The sequence below is a fragment of the Pleurodeles waltl genome, chromosome 5 (assembly GCF_031143425.1).
Source record: "Pleurodeles waltl isolate 20211129_DDA chromosome 5, aPleWal1.hap1.20221129, whole genome shotgun sequence".
Lineage (NCBI taxonomy): Eukaryota > Metazoa > Chordata > Amphibia > Caudata > Salamandridae > Pleurodeles > Pleurodeles waltl.
The window spans coordinates 705,223,964-705,242,405 of NC_090444.1; the positions used below are offsets into that span (position 1 = coordinate 705,223,964).

Consider the following 18,442-nt stretch of genomic DNA (forward strand, 5'->3'; position numbering starts at 1 on the left):
ATCCTCCATCAGAGAATCAGTTTCTCTTCAGGTGGCACTGGAAGCATGGGGGTGACCTCTAACGAGGTCAGCAGCCTATATTTGTAAGGCCGATTTTACCCCAAGGGGGACAGAAAGCCCACTAGACACCAGGGAAGATTTTATTATTATTATTTTTTTTAAAGAGGGTGGGGTTATGGCCAAATAAATGGGGACAAATTTGTTCTGCCCACGGGTTGGCAGATGGGGGGGTAATTACTCCCTATCCATTCCCGGGGTGGGGCAGAAAACCTGCTAGATGCCAACCAGTATGGGCATGGTTATGTCCCCACCCCAACTGAAGGTGGTAAGTATTTCAGCCCCATTAGCCAACTAAAGGATCTTACCCCAACAGCAAGCAAGAGGACATTTGATTATTTCTGGTTTTGATTTTACGTTTGGGCCAAGAGAGCTTGACAAACTGCCAGTATCATACCACTTGGAATGGTGAGTGGCTGCACTTTTTGGACTTTGGGACGCTGCCACCTAGAAGAATCACAATTTTTAGTGCCCTTACATGCTCACTAAATCCAATTTTGAGAAGACGAATCATACTCCCAATATATATGCGAGTACATTTGCACTGTATCATATAGATCAAGGTGATTTGTTATTAAGACTTTTGCACATTGTTGCACGGGTTTTTTTTTCTCTGGGACTTTAGTTGTTATGATTCAATTATGATTGTTCATGTTATTGCAGAGTTCAGTTGAGATGACTTCATTCATTGGGATTTTTCACAGCTTGGTGTCTAGGTCCTTCTTTGTTCACTTGTGTCCTGTTGTTCTTTTTTCACTCTGTTGATCTTTTCGGCACTTAACTTTCTTTGTAGTTCATGGGCTCAATATTAAGGCGGCATGGTGGTATATCTTTTGTTTATAACAAATCCTCATATTTGTTTCAAGTGCTCTGTTCTGATGAAATTTCAGCCCTGAAGAAGTCATTTGGGTCAATGCCCGAAGACGAAACACGTGTTGGCTGTGTGTCTATTAATTATATCGACGATTGTACATCTACTAACCTTATCAACAGAGTACTGAAAACGCATTGAGCTGTTCATTTGTATACATACTACGGAGGAAATTGTATTGCCTAGTGGAATCAGGAGTATCCATGAATAAACTTACAAGGACTGGATATCATTAATGGACAGTATTTGTGATGAATTTTGGATCTACGGTAGTGTTACCTATGAGATTACATTTGGACGGCTATATGTGATACATTTATAGGTGATTATTAATGAGTGCCTCCTATTTGTTTTTGTATGTGTTTAATTTGTAAACCAGTTGGGGGGTTCCCCTATGAGTGCATCATTTCATGTAACACATTAAATACTTTCCTTGAGTGCCATTTTTATCCCCATTTTGCACCCTATATCTAACTAGTCTTCACAATTAACAAGATAGCTGAAAAAAACACTTCAAGTTGCAAAGCAAAAAAACAAAAATTACAGACACAGCGGATTTGGTGACCCTCAGCAGCCATCCGGGCAGATCGAGTCCTAGCCAGTTTTCTGGCAGAGGCCACAATCAAATGTGAAAATTGAATCCTGTGTCCAGGAGCAGAGTGGAAGAGCAATCGATCAGGCTGGAACAGGGAAGGTAAAATTTCACAAAGGCAAAAAATGAATGACTGCTCTACCATAGAGCGGACTGAACATAAAGCAGCCACAGATTCAACACTCCCTAATGGCAATGAGCATGAAATAGTAAAGGATCAACTCCAACAGGAGAACAAGCAGCCTCATTGACTGGTGAGACAGAGGCTGTGACTGCCTTAGAACAACTGGCCAGGGTGGTGGGAGGCGCGCCCTTCATAGAAGGGGCAGTTAACAAGAAGCAGTCCCCTTCGACCAGTCAGCCAGCCGCATTCGATAAAAGTATCACATGGGATAAGGGAACAGAAACTCCCTTATTTATTGACACACTCAAACGGTATGAAATATACAACAGAAAGGTTACGACGAGCCCCGCAACTCGATACCAGTTCCAGGAACCACTCACACAGGGATGCAGTAACCAACTGAATGGAATGGAATGGAACAGGAAGGGAGACAGGAGGAATACCTCCAGGAACCCAGCCCAAGCAAAAAAAAAAAAAAGCTGCTTGGGAGCTCACCGAGGAATTACCTGCACGCACAGATGCAATGGAGACTGCTCAGGGGGACGCCCGGAGCAGAGATCATAGACAGCAGATACTTGCACACACTGTCCAAACAGAACACCCCATCATAAATAAGGTAGAGAAAGAGTGGGTGTACCAGGAGTTCTCAAATACAAATAGCAGAAATTGGAAGGAATTTGGCGAACAGCAGACAATAATATTTTCCCCTCTATATGCATCACAGGGCTCCTGGGATATACTAAACAGGTCAAATATCCTGAGATTATTGCATCACATACCATCATTATTGATTCTCACACCAGGGGACCGCCTAACAGTAAATGTTAACAAATACCCATGGATCTGCTGAGGAGAATCTACATTAACATTATGGGCCAACCAGCCCTTGGTTGATAAAAAATTTTGAACATGAGGGACTCCTGGAAGAATAGGGCATAAAAATTAGTAAACCAAGAAAGAAGCGTTATCCGCAAGTGCTGAACAGGGAAACTCTAGCCATATACCTGACAAAAAAAACATTCAGAGCCTTGAGAGGCACTCCGGCGGTAGAACCATTGATAATAGACAAGAAGATCTCCATACAGCTAATAAAGCACGCTTGTAAGCCCCAACTGGAGAGCGCAAGAACGGACTATTGTAACTCGTGTAGGTCGCCCTGGGACTGGCTCCCTACAGCTTTGACAATCAATGCAAAAATGTGTCTTTAACAATTTTGGTCCCCACCAAGCAACATAGACAATACGATTAAGGTCATCAGTTGGAACGTGGCGGGCTAGCCTCTCTCATAGCTAGCCCCAACATTGAGGACTTCCTAAAAAAACACAGATATTCTATGCTTACAGGAAACCTGGATGAAGGAACCACAAACCATTGCCGGTTTCGCAACCAATTTTGCTCCACAAAAAAGACAGATTTGTTTGGAAGACACATGGGCAGTCTCGCAACAAATGTTAACTTAGAACAAGCAGTGAAATCAGTCCAGTGGGAGAAATCAACCAACGAGGTCCATGTAATAACCATATATGGCTTCATCTTGACTAAAAAAGCAACACCAATTGCAATTATAAATTTATATCCTAACCGACAAACTAAACAGACAAAACTGAAGTCAATCCTGTCTACACTAAAGGAATATGTATATGAGTACCCAGATCATGAACTTCTAATTGAGGATGATTTCAACATTTGACAACTCAGGCAGGTCGCGAGTCTCCCTGGAGAATCTTTGAGATCCGCCCTAGAGTCCTTTTTTACAGAACACCATCTGAGATCATCACATGCTAAGACGATGAGGCAGGGCCCATCTATTTCAGCATTTAAAAACATCTCTACTTTATATCTTTCTGAGTTCGGTCCTATGGCACACATCCCTAAACTACGAAGTGGTCTAAAGATCTGAGAGTGATCACAACCCTGTTACAATAGAAATCACTTTGGAAGCAACAAGTCTGCCATCCTATATAGCTATTGGCCAGCAATCCGTAACCAACCTGTGTCCATTGACAAAGAGAATCAAATGGAGTGAGAAGGATAAGGAAAAATATGAGCTTTAGAAGAAGGGCCCATGGTCCTCCAACTTTAAAAAGGAGAGATTAGTAAAATTGGTAAACTGTGGGCAGATATGATAAAATCCTAACGTTCCTCATTAAGCGGCCCAGCTCAACAAGGGCTCATGGACACCATCAGACAAAAGGTGCAGCTACCTAATTCAACAAGGGAATACGTTCAGAGCAAACTAAAATGCAGGCAGCTAGAAAAAAGAAATAGACTGAATGAATCCCTAGCAGTAGAAATTCTCAGGAGAAAGGCGAGGAAAGATCTTAAGGGGAAGGTTTGGAAACTGAATCAGGAGATTGAAGAATGTTGGATCCATGTACAAGCTTTGTTGCCGCCTAACAAAAGTAGAGAGTTCTGGAATTACATAAATGCTTTAGAACATGGGCCAGCAAGTAAGGTGAACACAATAGCAGCCATTGCCTGGGAAAAACATGTGGGCTCCCTTTTTGTAGATCCAGAATGCATTGAAATTCAGGGTACTATCTGGTGGAAACTCGATTTTGAAGGTCTAGAAAACACTACATTAACGGTCATAGCTAAGGCAACTAAAACTATCCTAAATAGTATTAGGCGGGAAGGAGCTCCAGGCCCAAATGGTTTACCCGGGAGCATGTTTAAGGATGACCAAGACTTTTGGGTAGCCCCCTTGACCACCCTCTTTAACAACTGCCTAAGTCAATCAGACATTCCTGGAACCTGGAAAGGCTCACTAGTGCATCACATTTTTTAAAAAGGTGACTCTACCCTCCTGGGAAATTACAGGTTAATAGCCCTATTGGATGTGGATGGCAAGGCCTATGCAAGGGTCCTGCTTCGGGAACTGGAACATTGGATTACAGAAAAAAAATTATACCAATGTACCAAACAGGATTTAGGCCAGGCTTATTCACCCTAGACAATGTTCTGGCTCTCACATATTTAGGTCAGAAAACCTTGAAACCAGCAGCTCAACCACTCTTTGCATGCTTCATCGACTACTGTGCGGCTTTTGATGGTGTAGTATGCCACATACTCTGGAAGAAGCTTGCATCCTGGGGAATTCCTGGGAATTTACTGGCGGCAATAATGGCAATCTGCTCCGACACATTGAGAGTAAAGGTTTCAAACACATGTGACCAAAAGAATATATACTAACAAAGGCCTAAAGCATGGCTGTGTCATTGCTCCCACCCTTTTCAATCTTTATAAGGCTAACCTTGGTAAGGGCCTACTCCAGAGGAAATACAATTTCCCCCGAAATTGGGAAAGACAGTGCTTCCAATAATCCAATATGCTGATGATCTAGTCCTGCTTGCCCAGACTCAACTTGGCTTGAAAAGTGGCTTGGGCATCCTGCATGATTACAACGAAAAACACTCTTAAGGGTAATGCAGCGAAAACCAAGGTGTTAGTGTTCGGATGCCAGTCGCAGAAGTACCCAAGAGCATGGAAGCTTGGCGCTTTACGTGTAGATACAGAGGAAAAATACCAGTACCTTGGGTTATGGCTATCTAATGCCGGTAAAATAGTACATCAGGCAACAGCACTAAGGACAAAGGCTGAGAGAACCTCCTGCGCCTTAGCGAAACTTCATCTCCAGCTCCAAGCCCCTACATCTGAATCAATTAAGAGAGTTATAAAAGCTAAACTTCTACCCACTATTACATATGGCCATTTAGCATACCCCAGCAGGATAACAAAAACTCTGGCGAAATGTCAAATGAGAGCATACAAAAGGATTTTTCATATCCCTAAATCCACCAGACATACAGAAATATGCAGAGAATGTAATTTAACAAGTATGGATATAAATTGTAAAATGGATATAATTATTTCATGCTGTTTCCAGGGCCAATACCGATAGTTTGAGAGGTTTGCTGAAAGCAATCTTTGAAGAAATCTCCAGCAGCTGGGCCATTTATCTCAGGCACGCAGAGGGTCTTTTTGATCTAGTCCCCTCGTATTCATCGGATCCCTTAATATCGAAGGCCCTTTTGAAAAGATACTGAAAGATCACGGTACACAAATCTCATGAGTACTGGACATCATTATAATCGGGGAAATCAGGGGGGCAGAGGGAGTTTAGCTGCATCGTATAGTGTTGCTAACCTTCAGCCGTGCATGACAGCAGATTTGGGAGCTCGAACTTTTCAAAGCATTTTACATATGCGACTCCTAACAGTACGGGTTTCGGAGTTTAGACAGAGTTGGAAAGCAATGTGGCAAAACCCTCTTGAATGCATCCTATGTAATTACCACACTGAATCCATTTGTCATTTAATATGCTGCTGCCCGGGTTTAGCTTCAGAGAGACATCGACTTTTAAAACCTCTGTTTCTGAAATATGGTCTATAGACATGTAAAGAAGCCATTAAATACATATTTACTGTAGAGATTCTCATGGAGCAGGCTCGTCTTGGGAAATGCTGCTTCATCATGAGGAACAACCTACTGCAAGCACATGCCCAACAACTTACAGGAATTAAAAAGCGGGAGGTAGTGCCTAAAGCCACGTTGTTAACTAAGTGGCTGTTGCACCCCTTCCAAATGTTGACTAGGAATAGTCTCAAATGGGCAATTGCATGCTCCATCGGCACCGACATACGAGACCCAACATAGACCCCAAACATTAGTACACTGTGACAGGGGGCAGGACCTGAATTGGAGGCGGACTATGTATTGCAGGATATCTGTATTTCAGTTTTAAACATTTTGTTAGTGAATTTGTATACATACGGTTATATATTTGGGTTAATTCACTTATTTTGGGGCATTTTAGTATACTTTTATAGGCATTAGTTTTATCTATATGTTTGTAACAAATTTGTTTTATTTGCCGAGTAGGTTTGCACACCCCATACGTATTGCAGTGACTTTTACATAATTCCTTACAATAAGCTCTCATATGTGCACCCAGATCCTACAATTTTAATAGAGACAGGAAATCTTTCTTCTGTCACAAGTAACTGAAATGTATCGCAAGATGCGGTATGTTACCTTTTTAAAGATTATCTACATGCCATTTACCATTCTTCAACCATACCAAGTTCGGTGTTATAAGCCCACACTAGTTTGAGAGAACTTAAGGTAATGGTATGATGATGATGTCGTGAAATGTAACTTTAGCTTGGTCGCAATTTTATTGTATTGTCTACTATGGTGCTCTTTGCAAAGGTTTTTAATAATCATGCAAATAAAGTTTTTCTTTTCATTTCACTGGAAGATGGTTTAGTCAGCTCTTACTGCTCTGCTGAAATTTCAGCCATCATGGATTTTGGAAGAATGGTGTTTTCTTGGACATGAGTATGCCACACTTTTGAGGAAGTGGCCATTCATTTGGGTGTCACTCAGCATTCTGTTGGTGGGGGTGCCCCCCTTCCTGAGGTGCATAACCTCTCACGTCTCCTGCCTGAAACTACAGGAGGAAAAAGGACTGCCCTGCTGGAATCTGGATCTGCACCCTTGGCCTGCACTTCTCAGTGAACTGAGGCTGTTGCCCAATCTGGTACTACAGCCCTGGGGGATGGTGCCTTGCTTCAAGAAGGACTCAGGAGTGGGAACCGTGCAACTACAGGTTAACAGAGCTTCACCTGCAACATCCCCAGCAAGAGACCCCAGCCTGGAGTGCATCCAGTGCACCTTTAAGGATTTGGCCAGGTGCATTGTGGTCCAACTTTCCAAGGACCATCCAGGAGATTCCAGACCCTTGAATTTGTGTTTTGTACCTTTTGTACCTGCAAGGAGGTCTTTAGGAAACACCTCCTGAAGTATGGAGAATTTTGGCTAAGTTGTCGCTTTGCGTTTCAAAGCATAGGGAGTGTTTATTCTTTACAAATTTAGATCTCTGGTTCTCTAACATTGATTTTTTTGTCGTTTTGGTATCTATTTACTCATAAAAATATATAACTTATTTTTATAAATTGGTGTGGGATTTTTATTGTGTGTTGTCTCACTTATTTACTGTATTGGTGTTTTTTAATGCTTTACAGACTTGTCTCCTAAGTTAAGCCTGCCTGCTCAGTTACAGCTACCAAGGTTTGAGCAAGGGGCTAATTTACTGAACCTAGAGTTGGTTAGTGGCCTTATTACCAGTGGTAGGTTCATACTTAAAACTACCATAAACCCACTTTCCATCAGTGGCACTACCACTTTCAATTGCCAGATCCTTTGTTCAGGAACTGCACAGTACCTTGACGTAGCTCATATGGAGAGCTGGTAGGAGGCGAGTGGCGCTTCATATACTTCATCTGAAATCTGATGGGGGAGTAGGTGCCCCCAATTTTTAAATGTATTATGCAGCAAGCACAGATGCAGTGGCCTATGTGGTGGTTGGGTACAGCTGCTTACCCGGAGAGGGCGACCATTAATAGGATTCTTGGAGACACGTCGATGTTCACCTGCCTATCAACACATGGGCCTACCTACATGGGGAATCTCATCGGATGAGGGTGGCCTGCTTGTGTTGGTACCACTGTGTGAGTGGCAAAGAGCCTCGCCTGTCATGTTTCCCACTCCTCCCTATATGGGAGCTGCCGGTTCTCCGTGCAATAACCCGACGTTTTGATTTAACACCCTGGAAAGTGGCAGAGATTGACCTCCTACGGGACTTTTACTACGAGGCAAGCTTTGTCCTTTAGAGACATCATGGACACCTATGGGGTGGTGGCAGGATATTTTTTAGCGTATCATGAAATACAGCACATAGTACACACTACATGGGGCACTTGTGTAGCAGAACAGCCCCAGTCACTGACACTGCATGCATTACTATTGTATAAAGAGACGCACAAGGCTCGCCATCACTGTCCTCTGTAATGCACTGAACTCCACTGCAAAGGGGAAGATTGTGAGAGCCAGGGACAGATGGATCACAGTCCTCCCACACCCACTGGTGCCAGGCCACCATGTTAAGGGGGGTATCACGTAAACTGCGCCTTTGATCTACACAGATTATGTACGCCAAGCATAACTCACGCTGCACCGCGTCAAGCGTATGGTCCCTGATGCACTCTGAGTGCCCCAGGTGCAAGACCCAACTCCAGCTTTTATCATATGGTCTAGGATTGTGTTGTGCTGCTTCAGGCCTGGGGGGAGGTAACAAAAATCCCAGCTGCAGTTGTGGGACATGCAGTCTCACCTACATCCGGATCCTGTATTCTAGAATCAGACCCAAAACTAAAGGGGATAAATAAATACATAGACTTATAGATCTTGCTTATATCCTTTTTAAACACCAAATTGCTATGTTGTGGAAGGTCCCCACAGTCCCAGATATTAAGTGGTGGCTGGTGTAAGGAAATGCCTCCTTGGCGTGGTTACCCCCTGACTTTTTGCCTTTGCTGATGCCAAGTTATGATTTGAAAGTGTGCTGAGGCCTGCTAACCAGGGCCCCCAGCACCAGTGTTCTTTCCCTAAACTGTACCATGGCTCCACAATTGGCACACCCTGGCATTCAGGTAAGTCCTTAGTAACTGGTACCCCTGCTACCAAGGGCCCTGATGCCAGGTAAGGTCTCTAAGGGCAGCAGCATGTCTTATGCCACCCTAGGGACCCCTCACTCAGCACAGACACACTGCTTGCCGGCTTGTGTGTGCTGGTGGGAAGAAAATGACTAAGTCGACATGGCACTCCCCTCAGGGTGCCATGCCAACCTCACACTGCCTATGGCATAGGTAAGTCACCCCTCTAGCAGGCCTTACAGCCCTAAGGCAGGGTGCACTATTCCACAGGTGAGGGCATAGGTGCATAAGCAGTATGCCCCTACAGTGTCTAAGTAAAACCTTCGACATTGTAAGTGCAGGGTAGCCATAAGAGTATATGGTCTGGGAGTCTGTCATACACGAACTCCACAGCACCATAATGGCTACACTGAAAACTGGGAAGTTTGGTATCAAACTTATCAGCACAATAAATGCACACTGATGCCAGTGTACATTTTATTGTGAAATACACCCAGAGGGCATCTTAGAGATGCCCCCTGAAAACATACACAACTTCCAGTATGGGCTGACTAGTTTTGCCAGCCTGCCACACACCAGACATGTTGCTGGCCACATGGGGAGAGTGTCTTTGTCACTCTGTGGCCAGTAACAAAGCATGTACTGGGTGGAGGTCCTTCACACCTCCCCCTGCAGGAACTGTAACACCTGGCGGTGAGCCTCAAAGGCTCACCCCCTTTGTTACAGTGCCACACGGCATCCCAGCTAGTGGAGATACCTGCCCCTCCGGCCACTGCCCCCACTTTTGGTGGCAAGGCTGGAGGAGATAATGAGAAAAACAAGGAGGAGTCACTGGCCAGTCAGGACAACCCCTAAGGTGTCCTGAGCTGAGGTGACTCTGACTGGGGGAATCCTCCATCTGCAAGATGGAGGATTTCTAAAAATCGGAATAGGGATGTACCCCCCTCCCCACCGGGAGGAGACACAAAGAGGGTGTAGCCACCCTCTGGGCTAGTAGCCATTGGCTACTAACCTCCCGGACCTAAACACACCCCTAAATTGAGTATTTAGGGGCCCCCAGAACCTAGGAAGATAGATTCCTGCAACCTGAAGACTAAGAAGGACTGCTGACCTGAAGCCCTGCAGAGAAGATGGAGACACCAACTGCTTTGGCCCTAGCCCTACCGGCCTGTCTCCCCACTTCGAGAAAAACTGCAACAGAGACGCATCCCCCAGGGTCCAGCGACCTCTGAAGCCTCAGGGGACTACCCTGCATCTAAAAGGACCAAGAAACTCCTGAGGACAGCGGCCCTGTTCCACAGAAACTGCAACTTTGCAACAAAGAAGCAACTTTTAAAGACCACACGTTTCCCGCCGGAAGCGTGAGACTTTCCACTCTGCACCCGACGCCCCGGCTCGACCTGCGGAAAACTACTTCTACAGGGAGAACTCCCCGGCGACTGCGAGCCCATGAGTAGCCAGAGTTGACCCCCTCCTGAGTCCCCACAGCGACGCCTGCAGAGGGAATCCAGAGGCTCCCCCCGACCGCAACTGCCTGCTTCAAGGAACCCGACGCCTGGTAAAGACACTGCACCCACAGCCCCCAGGACCTTAGGGAACCGAACTTCAGTGCAAGAGCGACCCCCCCCCCCCCCAGGTGGCCCTCTTCCTAGCCCAGGTGGTGGCTACCCCCAGGAGCTCCCCCTCCCCCCCCCTTTGCCTGCCTGCATCGCTGAAGAGACCCCTGGGTTTCCCATTGAATCCTTTTGCAAACCCGATGCCTGTTTGCACACTGCACCCGGCTGTCCCTGTGCCGCTGAGGGTGTACTTTCTGTGCCTGCTTGTGTCCCCCGTGGTGCCCTACAAAACCCCCCTGCTCTGCCCTCCGAAGTCGTGGGTACTTACCTGCTGGCAGACTGGAACCGGGGCACCCCTATTTCCATTGAAGCTTATGTGTTTTGGGCACCACTTTGACCTCTGCACCTGACCGGCCCTGAGCTGCTGGTTTGGTAACTTAGGAGTTGCCTTGAACCGCCAATGGTGGGCTACCTTGGACACAACTTTGAACCCTGTAAGTGCTTTACTTACCTGTGAACCTAACAAATACTTAACTCCCCCAGGAACTGTTGATTTTTGCACAGTGTCCAGTTTAAAAAAAGCTTATTGCCATTTTTGCCAAAACTGTACATGCTATTGTGGTGATTCAAAGTTCCTAAGATACCTGAGTGAAATACCTTTCATTTAAAGTATTGTTTGTAAATCTTGAACCTGTGGTTCTTAAAATAAACTAAGAGAATATATTTTTCTATATAAAAACCTATTGGCATGGAATTGTCTTTGAGTGTGTGTTCCTCATTTATTTCCTGTGTGTGTACAACAAATGCTTAACACTACCCTCTGATAAGCCTACTGCTCGACCACACTACCACAAAATAGAGCATTAGAATTATCTCTTTTTGCCACTATCTTACCTCTGAGGGGAACCCTTGGACTCTGTGCATGCTATTTCTTACTTTGAATAGCACATACAGAGCCAACTTCCTACAGCTGGGTACACTGTGGGAATCAGCATATGCTGTATCGGATGTGCTTGCAGGGGTGCGCACCAGATTTGGGGACACAGCAGATAGAGGATGCAGCTAGGGGATGATGGGGCATTTACATTAGGAACATAGAAGTGAAGAAGGATAACAGCCTGCCCTGAATGATTATTAGACTCACACCGAATGTTTCTTTGTACAAGTCGTATAGACTCATGTGTGGTAGATATAACTTTGCCCTGGTTTCTGTAGGCTGACTGAATTCTATGGCAATTTTGGACACCTACACTGGACATGGGGGAGGTTGTGACAATACGCGAAGAATGAAAAGAATCAAGCATAGACTTACCTGACTCGAGCTGCTCGCCCCCTTCTCCGCACCCCCTCACCCCCACACACACACAATTGATTTCCTCCCACCTCTCCTTCGGCACTTGCTCCTTCCGGCGACCCATACAAAGTGCAGTGTGTGGGTGACACCATTACCTGCTTTGCGTCCATGCTTGTGCTTAATTCTTCTTGTTTAGTTATGGTCATACCACCACTGGCCATCCAAATATGTAGTCTGTTGCTTCTTGAAGAAAAGGATGTACCTGGGGAATTCTGTTGGCTTCACTTAATCTAATGTTTTATATGATCATTTTGAGGTGCGCTGTGAGACACTGAATCATACTGAGATCTGAATGATGCTATGTTTACTCATGCTATGTGCCTATGTTACTTTGCGCAATAAAACAATAAGATAAATATTTTACGAGTGGCAGCCGCACGTTAGCACATGAGGAACATAGCAACTAATGCTGGTAGACCAAATATATTTTGAATAAAATAGAATTTGTTTTTTTGACCCCAAATAATATTTGGCTCATGAAAAAAGGCAAGCTTTCGTTTGCGGGAATTGATGTTACTGCTTCATAATGAAAACTGTAGAAACTAAAACGTTTTTTTTTTTTTTTTTGTTTTTTTTTAGGACAAATGTGTTGTCAAAACATTTTAATACTGGTATTTCATGGTGCGTTTGGGAGGCTAACTGATGGTTTTAATTCAGAGAGACTAGGTCACCTTTGCTATGGGTGTAATTTTAGATATTGTTTATGGTATTTCATCTACATTGATAATGCTTGTCGAATATTATACCACTACTGTGTTAATGCTGAGCATGAAAAATGTGTGTACCATCTTCTGAATGTGGAAGAAGCTGGTAGTGACGCTGCTAAGAGTGTTCCCCTTCTCTGCATCTGAAAAGTTGGGTTTGTATAGCTGCGGACTGTACTGCACTTGCTGCAGTAGTAACATATACACGGCTGCCTCAAGTTCTGTTCCTGTTGCTATGTGTGAAGGAATTATGCTATAATTGGTCCGTATTGGAACGAAGCTGAAACTGCTTGGCGCTGTTCCTGGGGCAAATACTGAAAATAAAAACCATAAATGCTTATTTGAGCACGCACAATCCAGTCAACAGTTCGACATCACCTCTGATCGCTGAGGTCTTCCTTTACCTGAGTGATGCGTGCTCTTCCTCCAGCTCTATTGTAGAGTGCCCCTTCACCCCCAATAGCAAGATCTGTGATGTGTGGCGCCTGTGAAAGCGGATGGCTTACTGCCTGGCACTGACCAGCGAGCCCTGTGGCTGTGTGCTGTTTGTTCCCAGTTTAGGCCCGGACACAATGAACCCACAGAAAGGACAGCAGGGGAAGCTGCCAGAAAGCTGTTTGTCATGGTGTGAATAGGGGGCTTCGATGCCCGCAGTGCCAAGCTGTCAGTGCCCATTAATAGTCTTCTATCATGCGGATATTTCTCAGCAGTTTTCCCTGCCCTGAGCTTGCAAAGTTGCAATTTTTTAGTGTCTTCCATCTCTCCTAGACGATGACCAGGAGGAGGCGGAACATCTCTTACGTGACTGTGCAAAATGTATGTGAATTAGGCCACTCCTGCTTGTTTTTAATGTTGGCCCTCTCACAGTCACCCGCCGCTGTGGGCGTGGAGTATTTTTCATGTGCACTGTATACAGTCCCTGCTGAGGTGTGCGCCTCTACCTTCCTTCAGCTGTCACCCTCAGCCACGGAGCAGCTGCGAGGATTACAGCTTCCGGGGGCATCTCTGTGGGCCTAGGGGGCGGAGAGCGCTGACGAGGCCGGCTCCTTGGGCTGTGACCCCCCGTGCGGGCACGGATGCCGGGGAGAGCCCTGCTCTTGAGCCGGCTAACTCTCCGTTGTCAGGGAAACTGTGCGCGCCGCTGGATCAGATGTTCTCCGCCTGTGCTGCGTGCTGAATATTTTAGAGTGCTGGAAGCCGGGGACAGAAAGGTGCTGCAGGAGGGAGGAGGGTGGAAGCACCATGATCTGAAGCCGAGGCGGGCCGGACCGACAGCACCCACCTCACTCACCAACGTGCCTTTAAACGGGAGCTGTCCCCCGCAGCCGAGGAGGGACCCTCTTCACTGCAGGCCTTCTGCTTCCGGGAACACCTTGCAGAGACTTGTGAAACATGCTCGGATGAAGGGGCATCGTCAGTTCAGCCTGCCTGTAAAGGCCTGCGACTGATGTCCATATGAATTGTTTGTGTATTCATGACCGCCATAAGAGGTAGCGAGCATCATGCCGGGCTCGGCCACTTCCCACCGACACGAGAGGTTAAAGAAGAGCGGCGCAAGGCCTGCTCCCCCTGGATTATTCACCATCAACGAGGAAGACGAGCAGCAGAAGAACGGGAATTCCAGGAGGCTGAAAGGTAAGAGATGCAGCGGGCTGCACGGGGTGGAATGCTCCACGGCAGACCATGCACCAGCACCGACCGGACAAACAGCGCAATTGCTTCCTTTGAGCCCACCCTTCAATTGCATTCTACCCTTGTGTACATGCATGGCGATGGAAGCACGCAATATCTGTGGAATATGCGACAGTTATCTGTAGCTTAGATGGAATAATGGGAAGGACAATTACGCTAATGTACAGAATTGACATTGCATCTCTTCTGAAAAGCTGCACACTCAACCAGTGTGTTTGATTTAATTCAGTGTGTGTACGCGTGCTTATGCATTCCGGTTCAGCTTTATTGCCTTCGGTACAAAAACATGACGCACACATTTATCCAACGTAACTATTCGGGTTTGGGGCAGAGGAGGCGGTGTAGCAGGTTCTCGTCGCAGGCCTGCAGTGTTGCTACAGTTCCACACTGAAGACGCCGCCGTGGTGATTTTATGTTGAAGCAAGCACTTAACAGTAATGTACTGCACTTTCAACATAGATAGTCTATACATAATTAAGGAGGCACTGCAGTGACTATGAATGCGGATAAAACAGTGTGTAAGGGAACTGATGGCGGGTTAAAGGAGGATACACTTCAGGTAGGTGATGTCACCAAGGCCCGTTTCCTGCAATTGCTTTGTGTCAAATGATAGCACGGCTTTTTTCTCAGACTGTTCAGCTTGCTATTATCGTTTGCTCTATTTACTCCTGTACATTAGGGTTGTGGCACTTGAATACTTGAAGCAGAATGCCACCTAATGTTTTTAAATTCGGTTTCACATATACTAACAAGACTTCTCATAGTTGGAACAATAAAACCGTGACAGCAGCTGGATTTCTTGTGTTGGAAGGTTCATGCAAATGTGTACTGTTTATGACAAGAAGAGAGGTGTTTAAGTGCAACACAGATCGTTTGCATAATAACTTGTAGCTCCGTTTGTTTTGGTTGCTATCTAGTGCAGTTTTGCATAATTAAAGGGCAGCCTCGTGTTGACTTGTAGAAAAACGACTCATTTTCTTTTACAATAGCCTACCACACAGCTGATCCACTGTAGGAAGCAGAGTCTGGATCTTGCCGACTAGAACTGATCTTTTTGCGTGTTTTGTCTATTTTTTTTCCTCAAAAAAACATTTAGCACAATGCAGTTTAGTGATCTAATTGCTGCATTTTCCCTTTACGCAGTCAAAAAATCTAGTCTTTAGTATATTTAGATAATACGCATGCCAAGAAATTATAGAACTTTTGTTGGTAACCCATCTTTTTGGTGTGAAAATAAAATTGTGGCTAGTTAGCTAATTCAAAGCAGCCAGTGGGAAGACAAAACTCTTTACTTGTTATGTTGGTGGTAAAAGATAGTATTTAGTGTTATGTAAGGGTTTTCCATCTATTTTGCTATTCCAAGATATCACCCCATGTCCCGGTCATCAGTGAATCTATCAACAAGTTTTATTGACTGTCCGTGGACAATTCGAACGTTCAGACCTACCTTAATAGCGTGCTGCTTGCTACCGCTTGCTCTGAGAGGGCATGTGTGCAATATGCAGAGTCTTATACCAGACCACTGAGCCATCAAACTGCAGGTAAAGCAGTTGCCGCCTTAGTATACAAATCCTCACAAGCACATGGCGTCAAATAAATAAGACACCATGTGCTTGTATACTAAGGCAGCAACTGCTTTACCTGCAGTTTTTGATGGCTCAGTGGTCTGGTCTAATGCATCCACTGCAGAGACCAGTGGTTTCCTCAAGGGTCAATGGTTGGACACCCGGCTAGTCCACTCAACCTTTAATTCCCTATTATTGATACAATGTTTAACTGTGTGTTTGATGGAAATAATCATCTATTATTCAGGATCGAGATACCACTGGCAGCAAACAAGTGTTTTACAGATGAAGGTTACACTTAATCCTGAGGGCCATGAAACCAGCCATTTGAGCACCTACTACCTTGAAAACATATTCAATGAAACAATGAAGGCAAGCTTTAATAACATATATGTGGAGGGACATTAAAGGTATCATAATTGAACTGGGCACAATTGAGCCCTGTTCTTTAAACACACCTCCTATGTCCTCTTTCCCATGCAGATTGGAATCCCTGGGCATTAGGTTCCAAATTTCCACCTGGGCAAACATGTCTTTGTATCACCTGCCATAACTAGTGATGGGACATTAAAACTACTTTAAGGTCTTCAGAAATCATCTGCTTCACTGGTGGCACCTGTGGCAGACAGACTATGAAGCGGATTGTTGGGATCAAAGACTGAAAAGCTGCAGACTTGGCCTGAGAAGTGAGGGCAACTAATCTAAGGAGCACTATTGTTGAACTGCACAGCAGTGATAAAAACAGAGTAAACGTCATTCTTAGCACCCAAGAATAAAGTAAGAGAAGATAGAGCTTAAATTATTCTAGAGGTGAGTCTTGTGTGTGTATATGTGGAAAATAATAAAAAAAGATAAAACAAGCTCCATCTGAAGACTGGAGTAAAATAACTGAGTGCTATGGTCCAAAAACTAGAGGAAAGAGTAGGTAAACAGGAGACTAAACTGCAAGATATTTAAAACAAAGGTAAATTCAGGGACCACTGCATATTTTACATTCAAGGGAAAACAAGTTCCAGACCAAAATTGATCAGACAACAGAATCTTTCCAATGAAGAAAGGAAAACAGAATCACAGTAAAGGTGATGGAGTTTTTAGGATTATCAAAGGTAGTTTTTAGGATTACCAAAGGACTTGAATGGACCTATGTTCTCCAGAAAAACGTTATAAAAATAGCACAAGTCTCGAGAAGGGCCTTTGAAATCTTCAAATGTTGAAGGAAAGCAGTAAAACGTGCACTTAATAAGATGGCAACAGATTAACAGTGGTGTTCATCTACCACAACGACCATGTGAAACTTTTTATAAATACTCCTCTACGATCTTAATAAACTTTCTTCACCATATTGGTGCTTCGGATCTTGTGTACATAATACATCAACGGTTTCATAGTTCAAATCCTTGCTGATCTCAGTGATGAGCCATTTCTGTCTTTTATATCATAGTTTTTCTGTCCACTGAATCCTAGTTTTATATCTGTGCACTTCCACAACTTTATAACTTTCATATGTCTCCTGAATCAAGTTTCACATTTGAGGGATTCAGTTTCACTCTCGGCCAGAATGACAGGAACATTTTGGAAGGAGGAGCCAGTCCACTTTTTCTCATTTTTTCGGATGCCACCTGTTTGTGAAGCTAGAGTAATTGGATCTGAAGAGATCAAGAACAATTTAGGTGCAAAACGGGAGTATTCCTTCCATGGAAGGTGAATGGTGTTATTAGAAAATAGACATCCTGTTCTGGGATACATAACTCTGCTAAAAAGTTACTAAAACCGAACACAAAATGTATAGGCAACGTCATCTAACTTGATCAGTCAAAGGACCCCTTGTCTGAAAAGACCCTTGGTACGAAAGAAGAGTGCTGTTTTTGTATGTAACTTCTAAATAGGCTTATCCGACGTCGTTATTGTAGACCGATATGTAGATGCCTTTAACTTTAGAAATGGTTGCTTAATTACTGTGATGCCCTTTACACAGCTTGGCCCCCAAAGTCAGCGTACCGAATATAGAAATCCCCAAATGCCTTTAGACTCATTATGTACCACCAAATGAAAATAGAGCCTATCACCTCGCCCTTTATTCATTTTTTAAATGATTAAGCAGACCAAGCAGACCCTGCCACTTCCACAAGCTCTGTGCTCGCAGTATATCCTGTTTGTTTTTAAAAAGCTGTTAAATTAGCCAAGGAGATCCTTCCTTTCAGGTGCAAACAGCTAAACTATGCCACCAAATTACTGTTAACCATCAGATCTTTGTCTGCGTCAAAGAGCTAGCTAGTGATTGAGCCTACAGCAGCAACTAGCTGTGAAATTAGCGCTCATGGGCTACACCCGCTCCATAAATCCACACCATGACGTACCAAAACTGGAAGAGCAAACCGGAAAGACGTTTTAGTTGAAAAAAATATCTTTTTGGGGATCTCGTCAGTGTTAT

General features: G+C 44.6%; 1 protein-coding gene across 8 annotated transcripts in view; it reads left to right on the top strand.

Moving 5' to 3' along the window:
• MAP7 (microtubule associated protein 7) overlaps window positions 1-18,442 on the top strand; it is a 657,230-nt gene that overhangs the window by 116,861 nt on the left and 521,927 nt on the right. The window contains exon 1 of one of the 8 annotated variants that reach the window (XM_069234660.1): window positions 13,645-14,389. The exons of 5 other annotated variants lie outside the window; for them this stretch is intronic. In XM_069234660.1, coding sequence (XP_069090761.1) covers window positions 14,257-14,389 — 133 coding nt within the window. In that variant the 5' untranslated portion in view covers window positions 13,645-14,256. Of the gene's footprint in view, window positions 1-13,644; window positions 14,390-18,442 lie in introns of those variants that run through there. 2 more of the 8 variants (XM_069234659.1, XM_069234663.1) reach the window with 2 other exon arrangements.